Source organism: Lutra lutra, chromosome 11 (assembly GCF_902655055.1).
Source record: "Lutra lutra chromosome 11, mLutLut1.2, whole genome shotgun sequence".
Lineage (NCBI taxonomy): Eukaryota > Metazoa > Chordata > Mammalia > Carnivora > Mustelidae > Lutra > Lutra lutra.
In genome coordinates, this window is record NC_062288.1 from 92964863 (window position 1) to 92985058 (window position 20196).

At 45.9% G+C, this 20196-nt stretch overlaps 1 protein-coding gene across 1 annotated transcript in view; it reads right to left on the reverse strand.

Moving 5' to 3' along the window:
* Positions 1 to 5053: 5053 nt before the first annotated feature.
* Positions 5054 to 20196, reverse strand: part of CREB3L2 (cAMP responsive element binding protein 3 like 2) — a 109373-nt gene continuing 94230 nt past the window's right edge. The window contains exons 9-12 of the mRNA XM_047694696.1: positions 14186 to 14285; positions 13792 to 13918; positions 12179 to 12395; positions 5054 to 10537 (exon numbers count right to left, since the gene is read on the reverse strand). Of these exons, the coding sequence (XP_047550652.1) occupies positions 10462 to 10537; positions 12179 to 12395; positions 13792 to 13918; positions 14186 to 14285 (520 nt within the window). The 3' untranslated portion in view covers positions 5054 to 10461. The remainder of the gene's footprint in view (positions 10538 to 12178; positions 12396 to 13791; positions 13919 to 14185; positions 14286 to 20196) is intronic.

The window sequence follows — 20196 nt, forward strand, 5'->3', positions numbered from 1 at the left end:
CAGAAGAAAGCAGAAGTGAGGCATGGAGCCCAAACAGAAGGATTAATTAAGCTCCAGTTCTCCCTGGTACTGTTCCCCACACTGATCCATGAACACCTACACTCAGTCACATTCCTCAGGCAGGACTGAAACTTTGCTCTTGGGAAGCTTGAATGGTCCCAGATATTCATATGCTGCTCTTTGGGAATTGTAACCCAAAAAAACTACCTTGTCATCTTATCTCCTTACAGAGAAAGAATTCAGTGAGGTTATTAATTCATTTTTGGAGAATTTAAAACTTTTTTATTGTGACCCTCAGAAAGATATCTGTTAAGTTGAGCCCAAGATAATACTCAGATACATACACACACAACTGAAATTAAAGTTACATGGAAGGGGCACCTGGGTGGCTCAGTGGTTAAAGCCTCTGCCTTCGGCTCAGGTCATGATCCCAGGGTCCTGGGATCAAGTCCCACATCGGGCTCTCTGTTCAGCAGGGAGCCTGCCTCCTCCTCCTCTCTCTCTCTGCCTGCCTCTCTGCCTACTTGTGATCTGTCTGTCAAAAAAAAAAAAAAAAAGCCTTTTAAATAAAAAAAATAATAAAAAAAAATAAAGTTACATGGAACAGTGTTACCTCTATTAGGCACATTCTATTTTCTATTTTACTCTGTAATTTCATTCCATCCCAACCCATTCTATTGTATTCCATTCTGTTTCTCTCTCCTTTTTTTTTTTAATTGGTCAAAACACACTAAATCGATTTCCCAGTCCCTCCCCCCATTGTCTGAAGCACACTTCGGGAAAATCACTATCCCCTTACCCTGACTCCCAAATTTAAAATAACAATCATTGTACATTGTAATGCATGTGAACAGACAATAGCCATTCAGATCTTTGAGGAAGCTTGATTATGGAAGAGAGACGAAATGGGAAGAAAAGGGGGAGAGAAGTATGTGTGCGTGCATGTGTGTGTGTGCGTGTGTGCTCTAAAGGTTGTAAAATTGTTATAAGCATAAGAATAACTAATAGCAAATGTCTAAATTTGATATATCAAGTATAAACAGCATAAACTTGTTATTTAGAAATCTAGAGAGGGGCCTCTGGGTGGCTCAACCAGTTACGCAGCCAACTCTTGATTTAGGCTCAGGTCATGATCTCAGTGGGCCCCACATGGGGGCTCTTCAATTAGTGTGGAGTCTGCTTGGGATTCTCTCTCTCCTTCTCCTTCTGCCCCCTCCCCCACTTGTGCTCACTTACGGTCTCTCTCTCTCTCTCAAATAAATAAAATCTTTTTTTAAAAAAAGAAGTATAAGGATAAATGTGAGGAAAAAATTGAAACTGGTTCCTTCCAAGAAGTAGGACTGGTGGACAGAAAAGACATAGAAAAATGGACTATTTTTCAATAAGAGCTTTTTAGTATCCTAATTTTTTAGCTATGTACCAAATAACTGCAATATTTTAAAATTTGATTGTATTGTAGGAAAATTTTGCCATTGGTTCCAATAGCATTCTCTCTACCTCTTCTTACCCCCATTATGTCATATATATAGTCCTTACTCAGACTTTCCCTATAGCACCCCTCCTAGTTCAACTTATATCCGCCGTCAAGTTCTGACCCTGAGGTGGGACTGCATGGAATTACGCATGCAGTATTGGACATAGCACATCAACTATACTTTCTTTTCTGCATTTACTTGCCATTTACACACTCTCAAACCAGGGTAAAAAACTGTATCAACCCTTGAAAGCATTTAAATAATAACTAAGTCAAACAAGGAAACATTTGGGGGCTTGAGGACATCTTTTCTGTCCTGGTGGTCTCTGAATACGTAGGTGGTTGTATTTTTACATTTTATTCTCGGGGTGGGGGTGTTTTCTTGGAACCAGCCCAAGCACCTGGACCGTCTCATGCACCCATCAGGAAACTCAACCTACCATCTGTTTTGCAGTAATACTGGGGAGGACATTACCGATGAACACTCTGGCAGCCCCAATTTCCAAATACTTTTCACTCAAGAAACATTAAACATTTTGAAACAGACTCTTGGAGAAGAGCACAACAGCCTCTCTGGCAGCTCTCATGGTATTCTTCAATGGTTATTTTTGTTCCTCCGTCTAAAAACAACAGCAGAGAGGGAGGAGGAGAACACATGGGCTCCTCATGGGACCAGCATGCTTCTTTCGAGTTGCCGAAAGATCTAGCAACAGCTGTGCCCATTGGAAGACAACATCAACTTGTGCCACCTGCCCAGGCTCACCAAATGAGGGGTCAAGAGTAACCAGCCTCTCAAACGGTGACTTGGATTATTTTTTAGGAGATGACTGAGATGAGCCATCTTCTCTCCCCCCCACCCTCTGTAGAGACAGGGGCCTTTTGAGGGAGATACTTTATTTATCTATCTATCTATCCATCTATGTTAAAACTCCATCCTGTGAATTCCAGGAAAACAATATGGCAGTGGCACCTTGAAAAGCAATCCCACTGGAGGGGTCATCGGTGACTTAGATAACTTCCTGTCACCTGCCCAGATGAGGCATAGCCTTGTTGTCTCCCTACTCGGGCCTCTCAATTCCTGTCTCTTGGGATCCTAGTCCCATCATCAATTCAGCATCTTATCCTTGATTCCCTTCCCTGTGAATCCAGATGACAGAAGGACCCGGGAAGCGACACACATGAGTGAACCAGCAGAGGCATAGACATGTGGCCACCCAAGACAACCCACGCTACTGAACGCTCGCATTACTCAGCACCCAAAGTTAGTGAATCCTCCAGTCTTCTAAGGGAAGATAAAACTCTGGTGTTAGGAGAAATCTCTGAATGTTGAAAGTTAACAGATAATTTTTAAATGTTAGAAACATCATGGGACCAAACCAGAAATATTTATGCACAAGCTGTAGGTCTGTAATCTGACATAGGCTAACGCCTGTATTTTGACAAGTAAAAATCTCCAAGCCCTAAAGCACAGCACAGCATAGTTCGAAGACTTTGTACTCCGAGTTAGAGAAGAGCAAGGCTCACTTCTCTCATCTGTATGACTTAGAGTATGTTCCTTACCCTTTTTACATCCAAGCTTTCTCAACTATGAAAGGGGGAAATTATATATCCTTCATAAAGTTTTTAGAGGAAATAAAGATCACAGATAATACATAAAGATCACCTGGTGCAGAATAGGTGCTCAGTAAATATCTTCTTTTCCCTCACAGCTAGCAAGGTGATAAAACTGTGCAAGAATCCATTAACGTTTATCTCCTGTATCCAGCCAGGTTCTCTCCTCCACTGTATTCACCACTGTTTCCTTGCCTCGATGGCTCCCATTTTCAGAGACTGGGGTATGGTTTAGCCTGGAACCTGAGCACAGGACTGGGCCTTTTGACATCTGCTCTCTGATTTACCTCCTTTCCTGGGAATGAGAACCACCACCCTCTACAGGTCTCACTTTTCTTCTCTGGAGCCCAAGTGACAATCAGTGTAAAATGACACAAGAAATCTGTTATTTTGTCCTACATCACAGTAGGCCCAATTGTGAAACCCAGAATGCCCATGAGTCCAGGATCAGCCTCTAACCTGACATTCCAATGTCTAAGGAATGTGTTTTGGTGAAAAGTAGGTAATTATTCAGATACAGTGAGGCTGCCCGATGAAGAGAGGATTGCTGATGAAAACAGAGCCTGTTACCCCTAGGTCCCAAGAGGAGGGAGCGTACTATGCCCTGGTGGCCACATAGGGAAGGGCCATGGTCGGTCAGGAGGCAGAGGGAAGGAGGAAGTCAGCAAGAATCTTTATTGTAGTTTCCACAGGAAGGAACGAGCAAAAGAAGGTAAGCAGGTTCAGACTAGCTAGTTTGAATCATCTCAGTGGGCTCTCTGGGTATAGGGACTGTCTCTGGTTGTCGGGGACTGGGCCCTGGGGTGACTGAAGCAAGGGTGACTGGGGTATGGGTTCTGGATTGGTTGGTTTGCATATGAAAGTTGGGTTTGTAGGCAAGTCCTTTACTGTCTCTAGGAACTGGCTAGCCCTGGGAGGGGCAGTCCCTCCTGGGTCTGCAAAGCCCCAGATCCAAAGCATTAGGAATACAGAAAAATATAAAGACACCATTAATACAGAATGTTCTCAAATCAGTGAGTATTCACCCCCTCCACTCATCACTGGGCAGATATCAGCATGTCGAAAGGGGGGCTTCCACAATCGGCTCCCAATATAAGAAGAAAAGAGGGAAAAATGTGTTACTTAGAGCTTTTATAGGGAGAGGCCCCTTGTGTGTAAATATAAGAGAAGGTTAAGGTGCTCAGAGGGGAAAGGCAGCAGGAATAATGTACCCTTTGGCCCAAAGCAGGGATAGTCACGCTGCTTTAAAAAAGAAAAAAAAAAAGGTACTTTTGTAGGTAAGCGCAGTCCATGGCCTTCATCTCTTAACATCATGGGTACTCTTTTTGAGGCTAAATGAAGCCCCACTCTCTCTGAGTGGAGAAAATTAAATTAGAACGCTGAAACTGCAATGGAATCATGATGATTCTGCTTGAGTGTGTTGACCTTTATCAACCATTTCATTAGAATTTCTGGAGCACGACGCTGGGCTAGGCATTCCCTGTGACTGTCCATCTGAAGAAAAAGCCTTCTCTCCTGGCTCCAGCCCAGACCATCATTCCCAGCATCCCAAGATGGGGATAGCAGTATCAAATCGGAAGAATTCCGTAATCTAGTTAGCGCAGAGTTGTAGTAGACAGCGAACTCAGCAGTCAGGCGGCAAAAATCTCCAGAGAACGCTGTTTTTCTTCCTGGGACTGACTGAGAAAACAATTCCATGTCTCCATCTTCCTCCAATGGAGGCTTGGATTTCAGTCCTACATATCAGACAAATTGCCGTTGGAGGCCCTTCTGTCAGCTAGATAATCAGAAAAGAATGGTTAGGCGCACACAGACGAAAGCCACGCTCCTCCGAAAAGCAAAATGCTTTCAAAACCAGATGAGCAGGATTTGAAAGACGGGACAACGTGTTACTAATTAAGAAAAAATATTTTTATTCGCAAGAAATGGAAATACAAAAGCGTAACAATTTTTCAGTTCATCTCCCCCCCCCCCAAACTAAGTATAAGTATCCTACAAAGCTTTTTTTAATACTTGGTATTTACTTAGCTATGATAAAGACTAAAAAGCCATTAAAAAAAAAAAACAGCACAATAAGACAGATAATAGACCCACAATCTGTTTAGACTTAAACACTGCTGGTCTACAGAACTATTACAAGAGAGAGTAGAAAGTTCAGCCTGTCAGCATGGCCATTAAAGCTCACGGGAGAGGACAGTCTAGGGTCTGCTTAGCATTGTTTCAGTAGGGTCCCTCGCGATTCGTCAAGGTGCTGGTGTTTTCCATAGACTCATAAAGCATTTTCTCTGCAAGGGCGAGGCTCTAAGCAGGGCAGGCCTTTGGTCCGTGGTGCAAAAATTTTATGTTCTCACTTAGCTGGTGAGCAAAGGACAGGAGCAGAGGAATGGAGCGAAAATCCCTGGTTTTTCTTTCCCAGGATGCAAAGCCTGTCAGCTGGAATTCACAGACGACCAGATGAACAAGACAGGACATGAGCGTCGGGTGGGTACCTCCAGCAGGAAGCAAAGAACTGAATGCTACACGGTGGCCCCAGCACAGGGACCGGACAACCTTACAGGTTCCCAGGAAGGAATCTGCCCAACCAAATCCACAAACTGTACTTTCCACATCTCTTAGTGGTCTACCTGTCTCCTGGTAAAGAGTTGCTCTGTTTTCTCTATAAAATGGAAAACCTCAATGTATTAAGCACTGTACCCAGTACTTAAAAGGTGCTCAAGAAATAGTATTTCTCTTCCTTCTGCAAACCAAGACAAAAATAAAGCATTCCTGAATTACGATGCCCAAAGTGAAAACTTGAAACAACACCTAGATTTTTCCTGTGCTAAGCGTGGGCTCTTTGGCCACAGAGAGGCGGAACATTAATCCTCGAATGGGCCAGGTTCCTTGGCCCTGAGAAAATGTTCTGCTGTGAGGATTGATGATAACTTTAATCCAGGCTGGCTGGTTTTTGATGTGACTGCAGCTCTACAAAATGGGATTTTCCTAATGGACAAAACTGCGTCTCTTTTCTCCTGATGTGCAAATCTGATCGTGGTTCATTTTTAGGAAACCACTTTTGAGCCTCTGGAAGAAGGCTCCTTCCTCACACTCGCTTCAGCCTAATACCACGAGCCTATCTGTAACATCCCCCAGGGACCAAGGAGTCTTCAGTCATCCCGGTGGATGTATATAAGGCACATTTAAGGCAGATGAGTGCTGGAGACAAGGGGGACATTTGTGCATGTGTCAGAAAGGAGAGAGAGAGCGGCCTAGCGTTTTTGTCTTTTGAATAGCTGTTGATTAATGAAACCTCCTCAGACCCCTGACTCCCCAACAATCCCTAGGGCTCCATGCAGAACTCTGCCTCTGTAAAACTGAAAAGCCTGAGGACTGACTGATGGACTGATGGACTGATGGACTGACTGACTGGGAAACCTGAAATCCATCTCTGGCTCCCTCACAGCCTCCCACTGGCTTCTATAACTGGCCTCCCAGAGGGGCTCACACTATCACATGTCCCCTAATTGTCTCAACATTCCATTGAAATGGCTCTCACTAGAGCGCTACCTGCTAATGGTTTCACAGGTCCTGTCAGCACTTCAAGCAGGAGAGCCGGGGTCTTTAATAAAGGTTTTGCAAAGGTTACATTCGACGGAACCCAAGTTGTGACTCATGCAGACCAGGGGAGGCCAAAAGCCTCCTTCATCTCCAGTCTCCCCCACGTGAGCAAGACCAGCACAGAGGGTCCATTTCCTCTGCCTAGAGTGGGATGTCTCCATTTGGTGAGTCAGGCTCGAGGATGTGCCCCATAGGATGAGTGCTCGAGAGCTGGCCCCAAGATGCCCCTGATGCTCGCTTTGTGGTTTTGCTTGGTCTGAGGCCGTGCAAGAAAGAGGCCATGAAATGTTGAAAAATTTTAATGACACACATGTGACCAAAATTCTGGACAGGGTCTCACTGCTGTCATGAAGCTGAATCACTTCAACACTCCCCCTTTCTATGGGCATGTGACATTCACCGCCCTCTTTTGGCATTCAGGCTAAACGGAGAGATTGAGAGGAAGGAAAAAAACATGGGAATGATAGTTGGTTTGTAAATAAGTTGAGCTAAAAGCTGCTCTCACAACCCACAGATTAGTTCTCCAAATCAAAATCATTTTTATTAACGAAAAGGTGATCTCATTTTGCCTAAGCTGATGTCAAATCTCTCCCTACCCCACCAAAAGAAGCAACCTAGTTCAGCAGTCAGATTTTTACATAACACTCTCTTTATGTGACCAAGGCTCCAGAGTCCAAACACTTCACAGGAAATCTTTCTTAAATGGGCACCGAGGCCTTTCATCTCCAGTATCCTTTTCTAAGCACAGAGTTAAGAGCTGTGGAAAGGGCCAAGCTAGGGGGTCACTCGGGGTCACTCGGGGCTCAGCCAGTGAGAAAGCGCTTGTTCTCGGAATGTTTGCAAAACATCTCCTACACCCAGGTAATCAAGGAGAAGGAAGAGGAAATGCGGTTTACCTGATGAAAAACAGAATTAATGTACTTATGAGTAGCCTATTTATTATTTATGGTTTATGGGGACGCTACAGTCTCACAGTTTTCAAAACTCAAGTTCGGAAGCCAACGTCTGCCTCTCTTTGAAATCTTCAGGGTTAACCAGGCATTACCGACAGGGGTATGGGACTGCTCTCCGGAGGGAGCAAAACCATGGATACCGGGGCTTAACCCCAGAACAGCAAAGGAGCACACATCCCTTCATCACTTGGCATTATCCGACTCTTTTGTGTCTTCTCGACCCCCTGGCATCCTCCTAAAGGGATAAGTGTTTCATTCCCTTGACGTGTCCAAGTAGGGAGCGGAGGGCAAAGGCTGTGCTCAAAACAGTGGCAAGGTTGGTTCTTGGAACCCCCTTTCACGTGGCCATTGGAGCTCCCAGGCCGATGTCTCCTGTTTCCAGATACAGCTTCAGTTCTGGAAGAACAGCTTCCCAGAGAAAACAGACTGCTGTTTGGAGGTCTGGAGAGGGGGATGACAAGCAAGGGTAGCTAGGGAGAAAAAAAAATCCTTAAGGTACTAAGGGGAGGTACCAGACATTTGCTGGCCTGTCCCTTTTCCTGCCTCACTCAGGAGAGCGGGTTTCCCCCCTGGCTAATTCAGAAGGCTTCAAAACCTGATCTGGTTCCACTGCAACAGGTCACTTAGCTGACCCATGCTCACTTCTGCCCCAAATATAAGACCTTTCCTTTCTCGTTGATCGAATACTACTTGAGTTCCTTCTTTTTACCTTTTTAGGCCCCCAGGGGTGCCCTTGCCTGATAATTACAAGGCATTTTAAAGAGAGGGATGGGTCAGCAGTGGCCCATGACTACCTGATGCCAGCCAGGCCCAGGAAGATCTAGAGCCGGAAGGGAAGGAGGGAATGGAGAGCAGAGAAGCAAGGGGACGGGGCACATTAGTAAGCCCTCTTCCATAGCTCATGCAGCCTCTGCTCTCCCTCCCCAATGCAGGGGACCCTGAGACTGTGGACAGCAGCCCCAATCCAGCTTTACACATGGCTGAGAAGACACCCTTGACATCTCCTGGTCCGGAACTTTCCACCACAGCAGAGAGAGAGAGAGAGAGAGAGGAATCACTCACAGGGAGCCCCAGATGTACGTAGGCAGACAAAGCCGGGATCTGCTTATGAGGTACGATGGAAAAATGCTAATGACGCCAAATCCTGCATCCAATATGGAATGGAAGGCCCAGGTATGGGCTTAATCCCTTGTAAGTGCAGGTTTCAATTGATAGTGTAGACCACAAAGAGAGAGAGACAGAGACAGACAGAGAGGAGTTAAAGCTAAAGGTCCTTCAGCTACTACTAAAAATAAAATACAAAACGCAAGCAGATTTCTTAAACAAAATCTCTCCCAAGCTAGGGAAAAACACTTAAAGGGGATCTTCTACATTATACAATAAAAAGGCAATTTCCATTTCTTATTTGTATGAAAGAGGAAAGAATTTTTTAAACTACAAAAGTTACTTTTAATCATTAAACAAACAGACAAAAAAAAAAAAGTAGGTCGGGGGGGTTTAGGTTGTATCTCTTTGGGTAAGCTGCAAAGTAGCCAAACCTGACTATAAAAGGTAAGACTATGGATACAAAAATGTCACCTACTCCGACCCCAGGCCTCAGGCCCACCCCCTGTGTTGAGGCAGAAGAGGAGGGTAAAGCAGAAGTGGGTGGTGGGGGTTGGGCGGGGGGGGGCGCTAGGAACAGGCGTGGAGAGGCAAGCCAGCAAGGTTGTCTGAAACGCCTGTTGTCAGGGACAAGGACTCCCTTCTCTTATGGGAACAGGACAGAAAAAGCCTCTGACCACAGAGCCACAGACCTGATTAAGGCATTACTCCATCTTTCCCTCCAACTTCATTCTGCAGGAGGACACAAGCTTAAGGGGATTTCCCGATTATAATTAGAGGCCTCCAGTGGAAGAAGGAGGAAGAGGAAGAAGAAGCAGAAGAACACGGGAAAAAGCAAAAAACAAAAAACGCCATCTGGAGGATTGGGGAATCCCAGAGCTCGGGTGCCCTCCTAGCCAGCTCCAAAGACCAGTTTGGAGGGAGACAGTGGATCTTTTCAGTGTGGTTGCTAGCAGGGAAGCCTCAGCGAGCTAATAAATACTATTTACAAATGGGGAGGAGAAGCCGGGGAGGCAGGCCTAGGGGTATGCGGGGACGCCAGTTGTGAGGATGCCCTACAAGCAACAGGACGGGGCAGGTTCGCCTGGAGTAGAAAAGCCTGATTCTTTCAGGCATTGCACTTGCGGCCTGAGAATGGGGACGGGAGAGCCCTCGCTCCAGTGCGGGAGGACGATCTGCGAGGGCTCTGATGGGGCAGAGTGGCTGGGGTGCTCACTGAAGGCGCTGGAACTTCCGGGGCTGTCGGGGTGCAGACACACCAGAGACCAAGGCTGAGGAAGGCAGGACGTCAGTCAGAGCTTTGCCAGATCCCAACGGGCATCCTGGAATTTTCAAGGCTAGAGTCTGGGGTCTCACGTGAACAAGAGTCATCTCTTCTCCAAAGAGATGGTCACAGCCCATAGTGAAAAGCAGGCAGTATCTTTTTGGCACTATTGGTAGAAACGGGCCTGTTTGTTCCAGCCTCAACCCTAAAACAATTTCCTATGGCAGTAAATAGGAGGGAGGGAGGGATGCCGGGCTCCCTCCTTCGCGGGGGCATGGCATGGAGGGAAGGTGGTTTCTCACCACAGATGGAAATCCCAGGCTGTCCTCCCATCCAAAGCCATGATCGCTCGCCCATGTCTTCGTCCAGATCAAAGGCAAAAAAGGAAAAGCTTATGACAAAGGTGGTTTGGGGACAGGAAAGCAGAGTGAAGAGAAAGAGGGAGGTGGACAGCCTCTTTAGAAAGTGGCGTTCACTCTTCTGTCGAGTTCTACAACTTTTAGTGTCTCGTTCCCCTCCAGTTTGGCGTTGACCCTGGAAAGATACCAAAAGGGAAGAGTCTTAGCTGACTGACAACTACAATTCTTGTGCTTGGGAGTATGATATAATCATCCCATGACTGCAACTTCGTCAACTTTGAGGGCAGGCCCAAACGGGTTCTCATTCTTTGCCCACCTACTAGAAATCCTCTGTTCCCAAAGTCTCCAGCTGCCAGCCCATCGGCTCGTTCACATTCCTTCCTTTATCCCTGCCCAAGAGGAGATATCCCAACCCAGAGAATAAGCATGGTTTGATGCTGATTTGTTATAAATTGCTTTAAGCAAATGTATCATCAGAGGATGCGTAACCCTATGCTACACTCTGGAAAGAAGAGAATAAAAGGAAAAAGTCTGATCCCTGGTTTAGAATACTAATCATTCAGATAAATTTTAAAAAATTAAGTTGAAATAACACTAAACATATAATAGAAAATAAACATGTTATTAAATTATATAACAGTCTAGAAAGTCTCTAGGCTCTCAGAGGAGGGCGGAGGGCTTTGGTGTCAGGGAGACATCCTAGAACAAGTGAGAGTTTCAATGGGGCCCTGAATAGTGGAGCCAAGAGGGGAGAGGACTTGGGGCAGAGCCAGGTAACCAAGCAGTGGAGTGTCCCATAGCTCCCAGTGGCACCTCTACAAGTTTCTCTATAATGGAAATCATAACACCTAGCCTCTTAAAGTATTCAAAGGATTTATAGATCACATTTGCATAGTACTTACGGGAGTAGGTGCAGTAACATTCAATATGCATGTATCATGTAAATATATACAAGTACATGTAATTGTGAACCTTTCCCACAGCTTTAGGGGGGAAAAGCTGCAGAATTTGCAGTTGAATCTTCAAGTGGGAGCCCTTGCATTGGAAGAGCATCATTTCTGGGAAGCACAGGGGTTAGTTCAGCTAGATCACCAACCACACCATGCATAACCAGGAGTGCACACGCAGACCCTCCTTCTTGTGCTATCTGGCATTTTCAGGAACCTCCCGCAGCACAATAACACTATCTGACCATTCTTTATGCCTTTAAGTTTCCCAAAAGACTTTCCCCCCTAATGTCCTAAAAGAAACAAAATACGGAGAATTGGAGCCCAGTTTATTTTCCATATGGAAACCCATCTGGGCAAAGTGCCTTTCAAATGATGTCCCTCAATATAAATCTATAACTAAAATTAATACACATTTATTTGTATATAAATCATAAAACTCTATGCTGACATCTAGTAGAACATACACACATCTCTAGTGGGGGGAAGGAAGGGAATGGGTCCTGAGGCTGCGTCTGCTTGGTAAGCGCGCTGCTTCGGCTGGGCTGTATTTTTTCTGTATGAGGTTCTGAGGGGAGGAAGGAGGGAGTCAAACCACCATGGCCAGCTCCCCAGTGACAAAGCAGACACAGAGGCAGCTCATTCTAGGTCCTCCACCACCACGCTCCCCCGACAACCCCATCTCTGCTAAGGGCAGCTATTGGCAAGTAGTAGCCACTCCAGAGTCCCAGGTCCCAGAGAGACGTCCTGAAAGAGCAGAAGACCTGGACTGGGCCCATGGGAAAGTCGACACCCCACATTCCAGGTTGCTGACCCACAACCCATCATGCGCGCCTCAGGGGAGCCGGATCTACGTGTACTTGACTCACAAGTGTTGCTGTAGCTCCAACAGCATGGATTTCTCCAGGCTGGTCTCATTGGAGATAATGAAATGGGGAAGATCCACATCAGGCCTGGCCTCCAGGCCTGATGCCCTGAGCAGAGAGGATCCTCGGTCCCAGTGCCCAAGCTCCCCAGCCGAGGCTGGGCTGGACGGCTCTTCCAGCGGGGAATGTTCCTCGTAGATCAGCAGATTCCTGGATCTCACTGAGGACAGAGCAAAGGAATAGGTGTTAGGGAAAGACCACAGGGTTTATCCTATCCCCTCATTCAAATGCCCAGGGCCAGAAACAGATGACAACTTGTGGGTTCTTTTGCCCAGAATGGAGGGTGCCCGCTGGCACTGGCTTTCCATAAAGGCTTCAGGGTTTCAGAGTTTTGTGCAGTGAAACATTATACCAATTATCCAGTGCTGGAAGAACAACAGAAAAGCAAATAGACATGAAGCAAACAGCCATCCCCACCGCTTTGAAAACAAAACTCCCCTCCTTGCCCACCCATAACCATCTGAGGGAAACAAGTCATGAAGAATGGGAGTCAAATACTTGGAAATGTCCAGACCAGCTAAAATAAGAAACATTTCCAATGAGCTGATCTTGCATGGAGAGAAGGCACAAGGGCAGAAAACTGCATTTTCATCTGGAAACCAGAGAGAAGCCCCAAAGCCGAAGCTATAAATCAAACGACAGAGACAGTTTCTTTGTTTTATAGGACAGTTACAGAGCTGGATGGCTCTGTAGCAATTTTCTACAACATAGAAACTCTTTTCTCATTGGCTTCCATTAAAATTTACAGATACATTCCCTTGGGGGGGGGGGAGAATTTCCCAAGAGATCACTGAAATTATGTGGTTGAAATGCTAGCATTTCTGTCATAAACCTGGCAGAGATATAACCACCCGGTGAAGATCAGAGATGTTTCAGAACAGCAAGACTGTGCCTGCTGCCAATCTAGCACCCAATTCCACACTTGTTCTTATTAGTGTGTGCTGGTATCTGTGTATATGTTGTGATCCCCACAGGACACTTCATTATTTCCTACATACTTAAAAGGGATCACTGAGCTAGGTGAAGTTATCACACTTCTAACACCTGAGTCTCTAAATTCTCTAAATCTTGGTCATAATGTGTTGTAAGACAGACCGATTCATTTCACAAACTCTTACTATGGCAACATACAATTCCAATGAGTAGAAGTAGAAACACAGGGAAGTCCTTTAAAATGTCAGGGGAAGCTTAATGTCCCCCCTCCACCTACTACTCCCCCCCGCCAAATCTATTTCCCTCCTCCTTACCAGGGCTCAAAAAGGAGACCTCAGAATTTGCCTAGAGCAAGAATTTGCAAACTGTACTCTGCCATACTCTGCTCTAGAGAATTCCCAGTTGAGCCTCAGGCCGGGGGAGGAGGGGTACAAGAAGGGAGCCAGTTGCCTGGGCGCCAGACCCGCCGCGTCCCTCTTCCATCCCTTCAAGAGAGAAGCTATGCTTCTACCAGTTTTTAAAGATAAGACTTTCTCATAAGACTTCCCTCAGAAAGTTGAGCTTTCAGAAAGCTCCAGACAAATGAAACAAGACACTTTATAAGTTGCCTAGTGCCATCTTACCGACAGAGGCTGTATACGGCTCCTGCAGAGAATGCTGGCTGGGCAGAGCCATCTTGGTGGCAGAAGGATAGGGCCCGTAGCCCTGAAGGAAGCTGCCGAATGCGACAGCAAAGCATAGCACGACCACCTGCAGGGGGAAGAGAGAGCACGGGGAGCTGTCAGTAACCGATCCCAGAGCAAACCTCAAGCCTGGCAACAGCTGGGAAAGTGTAGGGACTCGGACTCCCCTTTCCCAGGCCGGACTGGGCCAACAGGTCAACACTGGGAATATCAGAGAGAGCCACACAGCTCCTCCAACCCCACGTGGATGTGGATGTGGCAAGTTGGGGATAGATGGTGACTGGGGTGGGGGGTGGGCAGGGCACTTGTGGCACTGTCCCTTTGGGAAACTCACCATGAGGCACGTGCCCGTCTGTGTGCCCGCCAACTTGCAGGTGCGCGAAACCTTGCCCATCACCAAAGTCTGAAGTTTTTGTAGTTGCTGCAGGAGAGTTCTGCAAACACAGCAAACCAAAGCATGAAGAGTCTAAGACAGAGGAGAGTGTTTTCCGGTGACCTCTGTCCCCAGGCTCCGGGGAAGCTGCCAGAGCTTCGCATCTGAATTTGAATGCAGTGCCTAGGGAAAGTCTCATTTGGAGGGAGATACAGACACCAGTGCCTTTGAGCACCCGTGCGGCAAGACTCCCCAGAGTTTGGAACGAGCCCCTCACTTTGGCAGCCTGTCCAGTTCTTGTGCTGTTTTGTGTAAGAGCTGAATGTCCCAAGTTATCCCCTACAATGCTGGGACTTGTCTATCAGCCCCTGAGACAAAACAAAAAAACAAAAAGAACAATTCGATGGGTGGGTGATGGTGGTACAAGTGGATCTCATTTACCTACGAGAAGGGAAACGCTGAAGAGGACATAAGAAAGGAGAAACACAGAGACCTGAAGGAGTGGCCAGAGGTTGTGGCTGTCACTGGAAATGGCGGCAGGATCCGTCAGCCACGGTCACTCAGATGGCAAACTTGAGGAGGAAGAGAGGAAAACCAGGAATGACAGGGAGGCAAACAGCCTGGGACACCTCATACCTATGATCCTTGCAGGCTCACGGCATCTCTACGGTCAGAAACAAAGCCAAACTATGACAGAGCAAAGAAGTCTGCCCGACTGGACGCATGCTCAGAGCCAGGGCTCTTGGGAACCATCCCCCCCATACAGACTCTGCTCCTTCTCCAGGAAGAAACAGGGAGCAGAAGCAAAAAAGAGTTGTTCTCTCCCTAAAATTGGACAACTGTGCATACCCTTAAAAGGGAAAGTTTGGGATGAGAATCCTATATTCTGGTCTGTGTGACATCAGGTCACAGAGAGAGCAGATGGTGACATTCTTTGCAAATTCTGAACACTGCAAGCCACAGAAAAGGATCTCACAACACAGCCTCCTGAATCAGAGCCTCTGGGATAAACCCGTGTGAGCAGCCGAGAGCTGAAGCTCCTCTTTGCTTCACTCCTTCCCCAAACCCCGTGCACATGGCAAAGTGGAACCATTTTATAAGCAGATGCTTTTTCTCGAGTCTCAGAAATTTTCAACAAATTCATGCTGTGATGTCACATCAGAAAGCCAGACAAGCTCATTTGGAAACATCAGCAAATCACTCGTTTGCAGAATTCTGGGCTCTCCCGGGGAACCTGCCTCTAGACACAATCTACCTCCTGAAGAGCCTTCAAGTACTGGAAGGACAGGCTAGTCTTCTCAGAGTTTGCAACCTCCACCCTGACAAGCGCCAATGACATGAGTTTCTCCCAGGGTTAAGCCAATCAGGGACAGGGTGGCCACAGGATGACACTGCTGTCAAAAGCTAGCTGGCTAAGATCTGGGGCAGAACTGGGGCAGTGCACAGCACACACACACACACACACAAACCCCAAAAACCAAAACAATAACAACAACAACAAAAAAACAATGCTGTGTGGTCCTGATGAATTTAATTTAAGCAAAACAAAATCATTCATTCCATGAATCAGTACCATTAATTTAAATTTTATTAACATGGACGTCTTTTTAGTACCTTGTGGTACATTTTGTTGTTGTTGTTCATTGTTACCTAGAAGTATAATCAAACCATTCGGACCTGGTTTCTGTATATTCAGGCAACATTTTCTTTAAAAGTGTTCTGTTCCTCAAAAAGTTGAAAACAGCTATCCTATGACCCAGCAATTGCACTACTGGGTATTTACCCTAAAGATACAAACATAGTGGGCACCTGGGTGGCTCAGTGGGTTAAGCCGCTGCCTTCGGCTCAGGTCATGATCTCAGGGTCCTGGGATCGAGTCCTGCATCGGGCTCTCTGCTCTTCAGGGAGCCTGCTTCCCTTCCTCTCTCTCTGCCTGCCTCTCTGCCTACTTGTGATCTCTCTCTGTCAAATAAATAAATAAAATCTTTAAAAACAAACAAACAAACAAACATAGTGATCCAAAGGGGCACATGCACAGGAATGTTTATAGCAGCAATGTCCACAATAGCCAAACCATGGAAAGAACCTAGATGTCCTTCAACAGATGAATGGATAAGGAAGATGTATACATATACAATGGAATACTATGCAGCCATGAAAAGAAATGAAATCTTGTCATTTGCAATGACAATGATGGAACTAGAGGGTATTATGCTGAGCAAAATAAGTCAATCAGAGAAAGACAATTATCATACGATCTCACTGATATGAGGAATTTGACAGGCAGGGCAGGGGGTTGTGGGGGGAAGGAGGGAAAAAAATGAAACAAGATGGGATCGGGGAGGGAGGCAAACCATAAGAGACTCTTAAATCTTACAAAACAAACTGAGGGTTGCTGGGGGGAGGGGGTTAAGGGAGGGTGGTTGGGTCATGGACATTGGGGAGGGTATGTGCTATGGTGAGTGCTGTGAATTGTGTAAGCCTGACAATTCATAGACCTGTACCCCTGGGACTAATAATACATTATATGTTAATAAAATATAAATTAAATAAATAAATAGCTAGATAGCTGGACAGAGAGATAAAAAGTGTCTGTATGTTACTCAAGGCTGAGAAATACTGATAGTATGATTATATCAAATTCCTCCTACAGAGAGCCTGTCATTTGTGACAATATGGATGATGAACCTGGAGGGCATTACACTAAGTGAAATAAGCCAAAGAGAGAAAGAAAAACACCGTATGGTGTCACTTATATATGGAACCTTTAAAGAAAAATCTTTTTTTTTTTTAAGTTGAACTCAGAAGCAGAGTAGAAAAGCAGTTGCCAAGGGGTGGGGGTTGGGAGGCATAGGGAGAGGTTGGTAAAAGCCATAAGAGGATCTAACATACAAAAGAATAACCATACTCTGTCGCGCTGCATTGGATGACCAAAATTTGCAAAGAGAGTGAAATTAAAATGTACTCACTAGAAAATTCAAAACAAAAAACGGTAAACATGTGAGGTGAAGGATGCGTTAATTAACTCGATGTCAGGAATACTTTCACAAAGTATGCGTATTTCAAATCATGTCTACTTTGAATATCTAATAATTTTGTCAATTATACCTCTAGAAAGCTGAGGAAAAAGGGAAAAATAGAGCTTGCAATGAAATGATCAGATAATGCAGCAAGTTTTTCTCCTCACGCATTTTTCCTCTTCTCCCAGCACTCTGGACAAGCACCCTGTTCTTAGCCGCTGGCATAGCTGCCTTTCCCAAACAGGGTGCTAAGTGACCTAATGCACACCCACTTCCTGGGGGAGCTTTCGTTCTCCCAGCGCTAGGATGTGGCAGGCAGTAGCTTCCATTTTCTTGACCACCTCAGTGGCGCTGGCCCCAAAACCTTCCCTGGGTTCTTCCTGCTGTATTTTGGAATTCTAAGACCTGCATTTGGCCATAGGGCACAACGCTTCTCTCTCATATTCTGGCCTCCTTCTGTGGTACTGAGTCATGTGTTTGTTGCCCGCTAGACTCTGGAGAGGGGTATCACGGTTTCCTCACTTGCTTCTGAGGAGCCATCTTGAAGCAATGGCTACCTTGGTGGGGGGGGGGGCACCTCAACTCCCACGGGGCACCTCTGTTGCCTGAGCTGGCAGCCTGAGGTACTCAAGTTCAGCTGTGCTCTGTGCAGCTTTCCAGATGTTTCCAAAGACATTGCCTTTTGCTCCAAAGTCTTAAGGTGATTTTAAAGTGAAACCAATTCCCTATTTTACCAACCAAACTTATTCGCCCACAATCATCCCACACTTCTTTCCTGCCTGTCCCCAGCTCCGTGCCCCATCTTCAGAGTGTGAAACACCAAGAAAACCAAATCCATCAATTACTCGGAATCACTCCTCCCTTCAAATTTCTGGTTGTGCTCACTACCCCCTGCCCTAGACTGAAGAGTCTCCCAGGAGGCTCCACTGTGGCCCCTGAAAGCAGACCCTTCACAGATCTGCCTAAGCATATCTACCAGTAGAAGGATGTCCTTGCCTCAAGCTGGGACCCCTAAGGACAGAGGCAAAGCGCTACAAGTGTGGAAGAAGGACCATCTAAGTCTGGCTGGGTGGGCAGGGAAGGCTTGATGTTTTCCAGTTGGGTGGAAGTTTACTTGGCATTCAGCAGCGCATCTCCTCCAAACTCAAGATAATTATATTCTGAATCCACTGCAAACGAAAATAGTTGTTTAATGGTCCCTGATTTCTAACAGTCTATAATCCTTCTCTTTGAGATGAGCAAACATGTAGTTTTAAAGCAGATTTTTTTTTTTTTAAAGCTTGAGATGGTGGTGGAAAGCAACGGCGATCGATCATGTACTATTTCCTGCTGCTGCTTCTCCTGCTCGGATCAGTGGAGGTGAACTGAGCTGATGGTGGAAATGATGACATTCTGAAGCCCATCAGTCAGCAACTCAGAGTGATTTCACCCAAGGAAAGTGATGGAGGTCATCCATCCCCAAATCTAAACAGATTCCAGTGATCCAATCAAGTCTGAGAAACTCATATATATTCATTCCTACAACAGAAACACTCATCTTTGTCATAAGGAAAGGAAACTAACAGGAAGCACCCACTGATTGAGTTCTAGGAACCCCATATACTGAGAGATACCAAACAACTGTCTCAAAGACATGTAACTCCTAAGTTGAAGCCCTCATATGTAAAAGCTGATTCTGTAGTTCATGGACTTTCCAATGTGCTATGACACATACCCTTGTTGATAACCTAATAAAATCAAGAACCAAAATACCTCTCAGTTAGGTAGATTTTTCTTAAACCCAGTGACATTAACGTCATATCAACAATAGCCCAATGAAGAGATACGTCCATCCTTAGATAAGACAAGGTTACTGTAAGGGCACCTGGGTGGCTCAGTCAGTTAAGAGTCTGATTCTTGACTTCAACTCAGGTCATGATCTCAGGGACATGAGATTGAGCCCATTAGACTCCATGCTGAGTATGGAGCCTGCTTAAGATTTTCTCTCTCTGCCTCTCCCTCTGCCCTTCTCCCCCAACACTCACTCTCAAGCTCGCTCTCTAAAAGAAAAAAAAAAAGAAAAGGTTACTGTCAACAGGGGTCAAGCCACAGATGGCAGAGCCACAGTAAAAATCAGAGATCCATACTAACAAGGTTTCTATGACAACAACACAAATAAAAACAATGACATGACATTGTTTGTCATGTGGCACATCTCAGGCTATACCAAAGATAAAATGCCAAGTGAGAGGTTAAAGATCAAGGGTGCTCCTTGACCTACGTCAGGTGTCTGGAAGTCAAACCTGGGCCCTGATTAGGAAAATGGAAACTACAAGATGTGTCCCTTCATGAGACACTGCAAGAATGGACAGGATGGCTTTAGAATTGGAGCATCTGCACTGGAACAGAGGATTGGCTGAGTTTAGATCTTGGTACCACTGCTGTGTAGCTTTAATCAAGTTATCTCAGTCCCGAGTTTAGGTAGCCAGTCAAAGTGAATCCCTTTGACCTCCTCAGCTAACAAAAGGAGGAGAGAATTCCCCTTCCTGGAGTACTCTTGGTTTCTTGAAGCAAAGATACCCTTCCAGAGTGCCTGCTACCCCTTTCCATGGGTGACAGATGAAGCCAGCCCTTTATAGGGAAGCTTGGGGCCTCCTAACTGAAGCACAGATCTGAGATGATGTGGGATTCTTCCTGATGCCCCTGAGACAGATGCCATGGCCTGTGACATCGGGAGTGTGGATGACAGCCATCACCCTGCTTGCATGAAGGGCTGGCTGAAGGAAAGGCAGCCATCAGGGGAAATGGAAGATTTATTTTAAACCTAAAGCTATAAAAACCCAACCATAGGACAGACCCAATAGTGCATGCACAGCCCAGAATAAACTTTACCTTTATTAATGTATTTTAAATCATCAGTGACCATGGCTAATTATGGCTTAATGAATTCTTGGGCTTCCGGGAGCAAGGTCT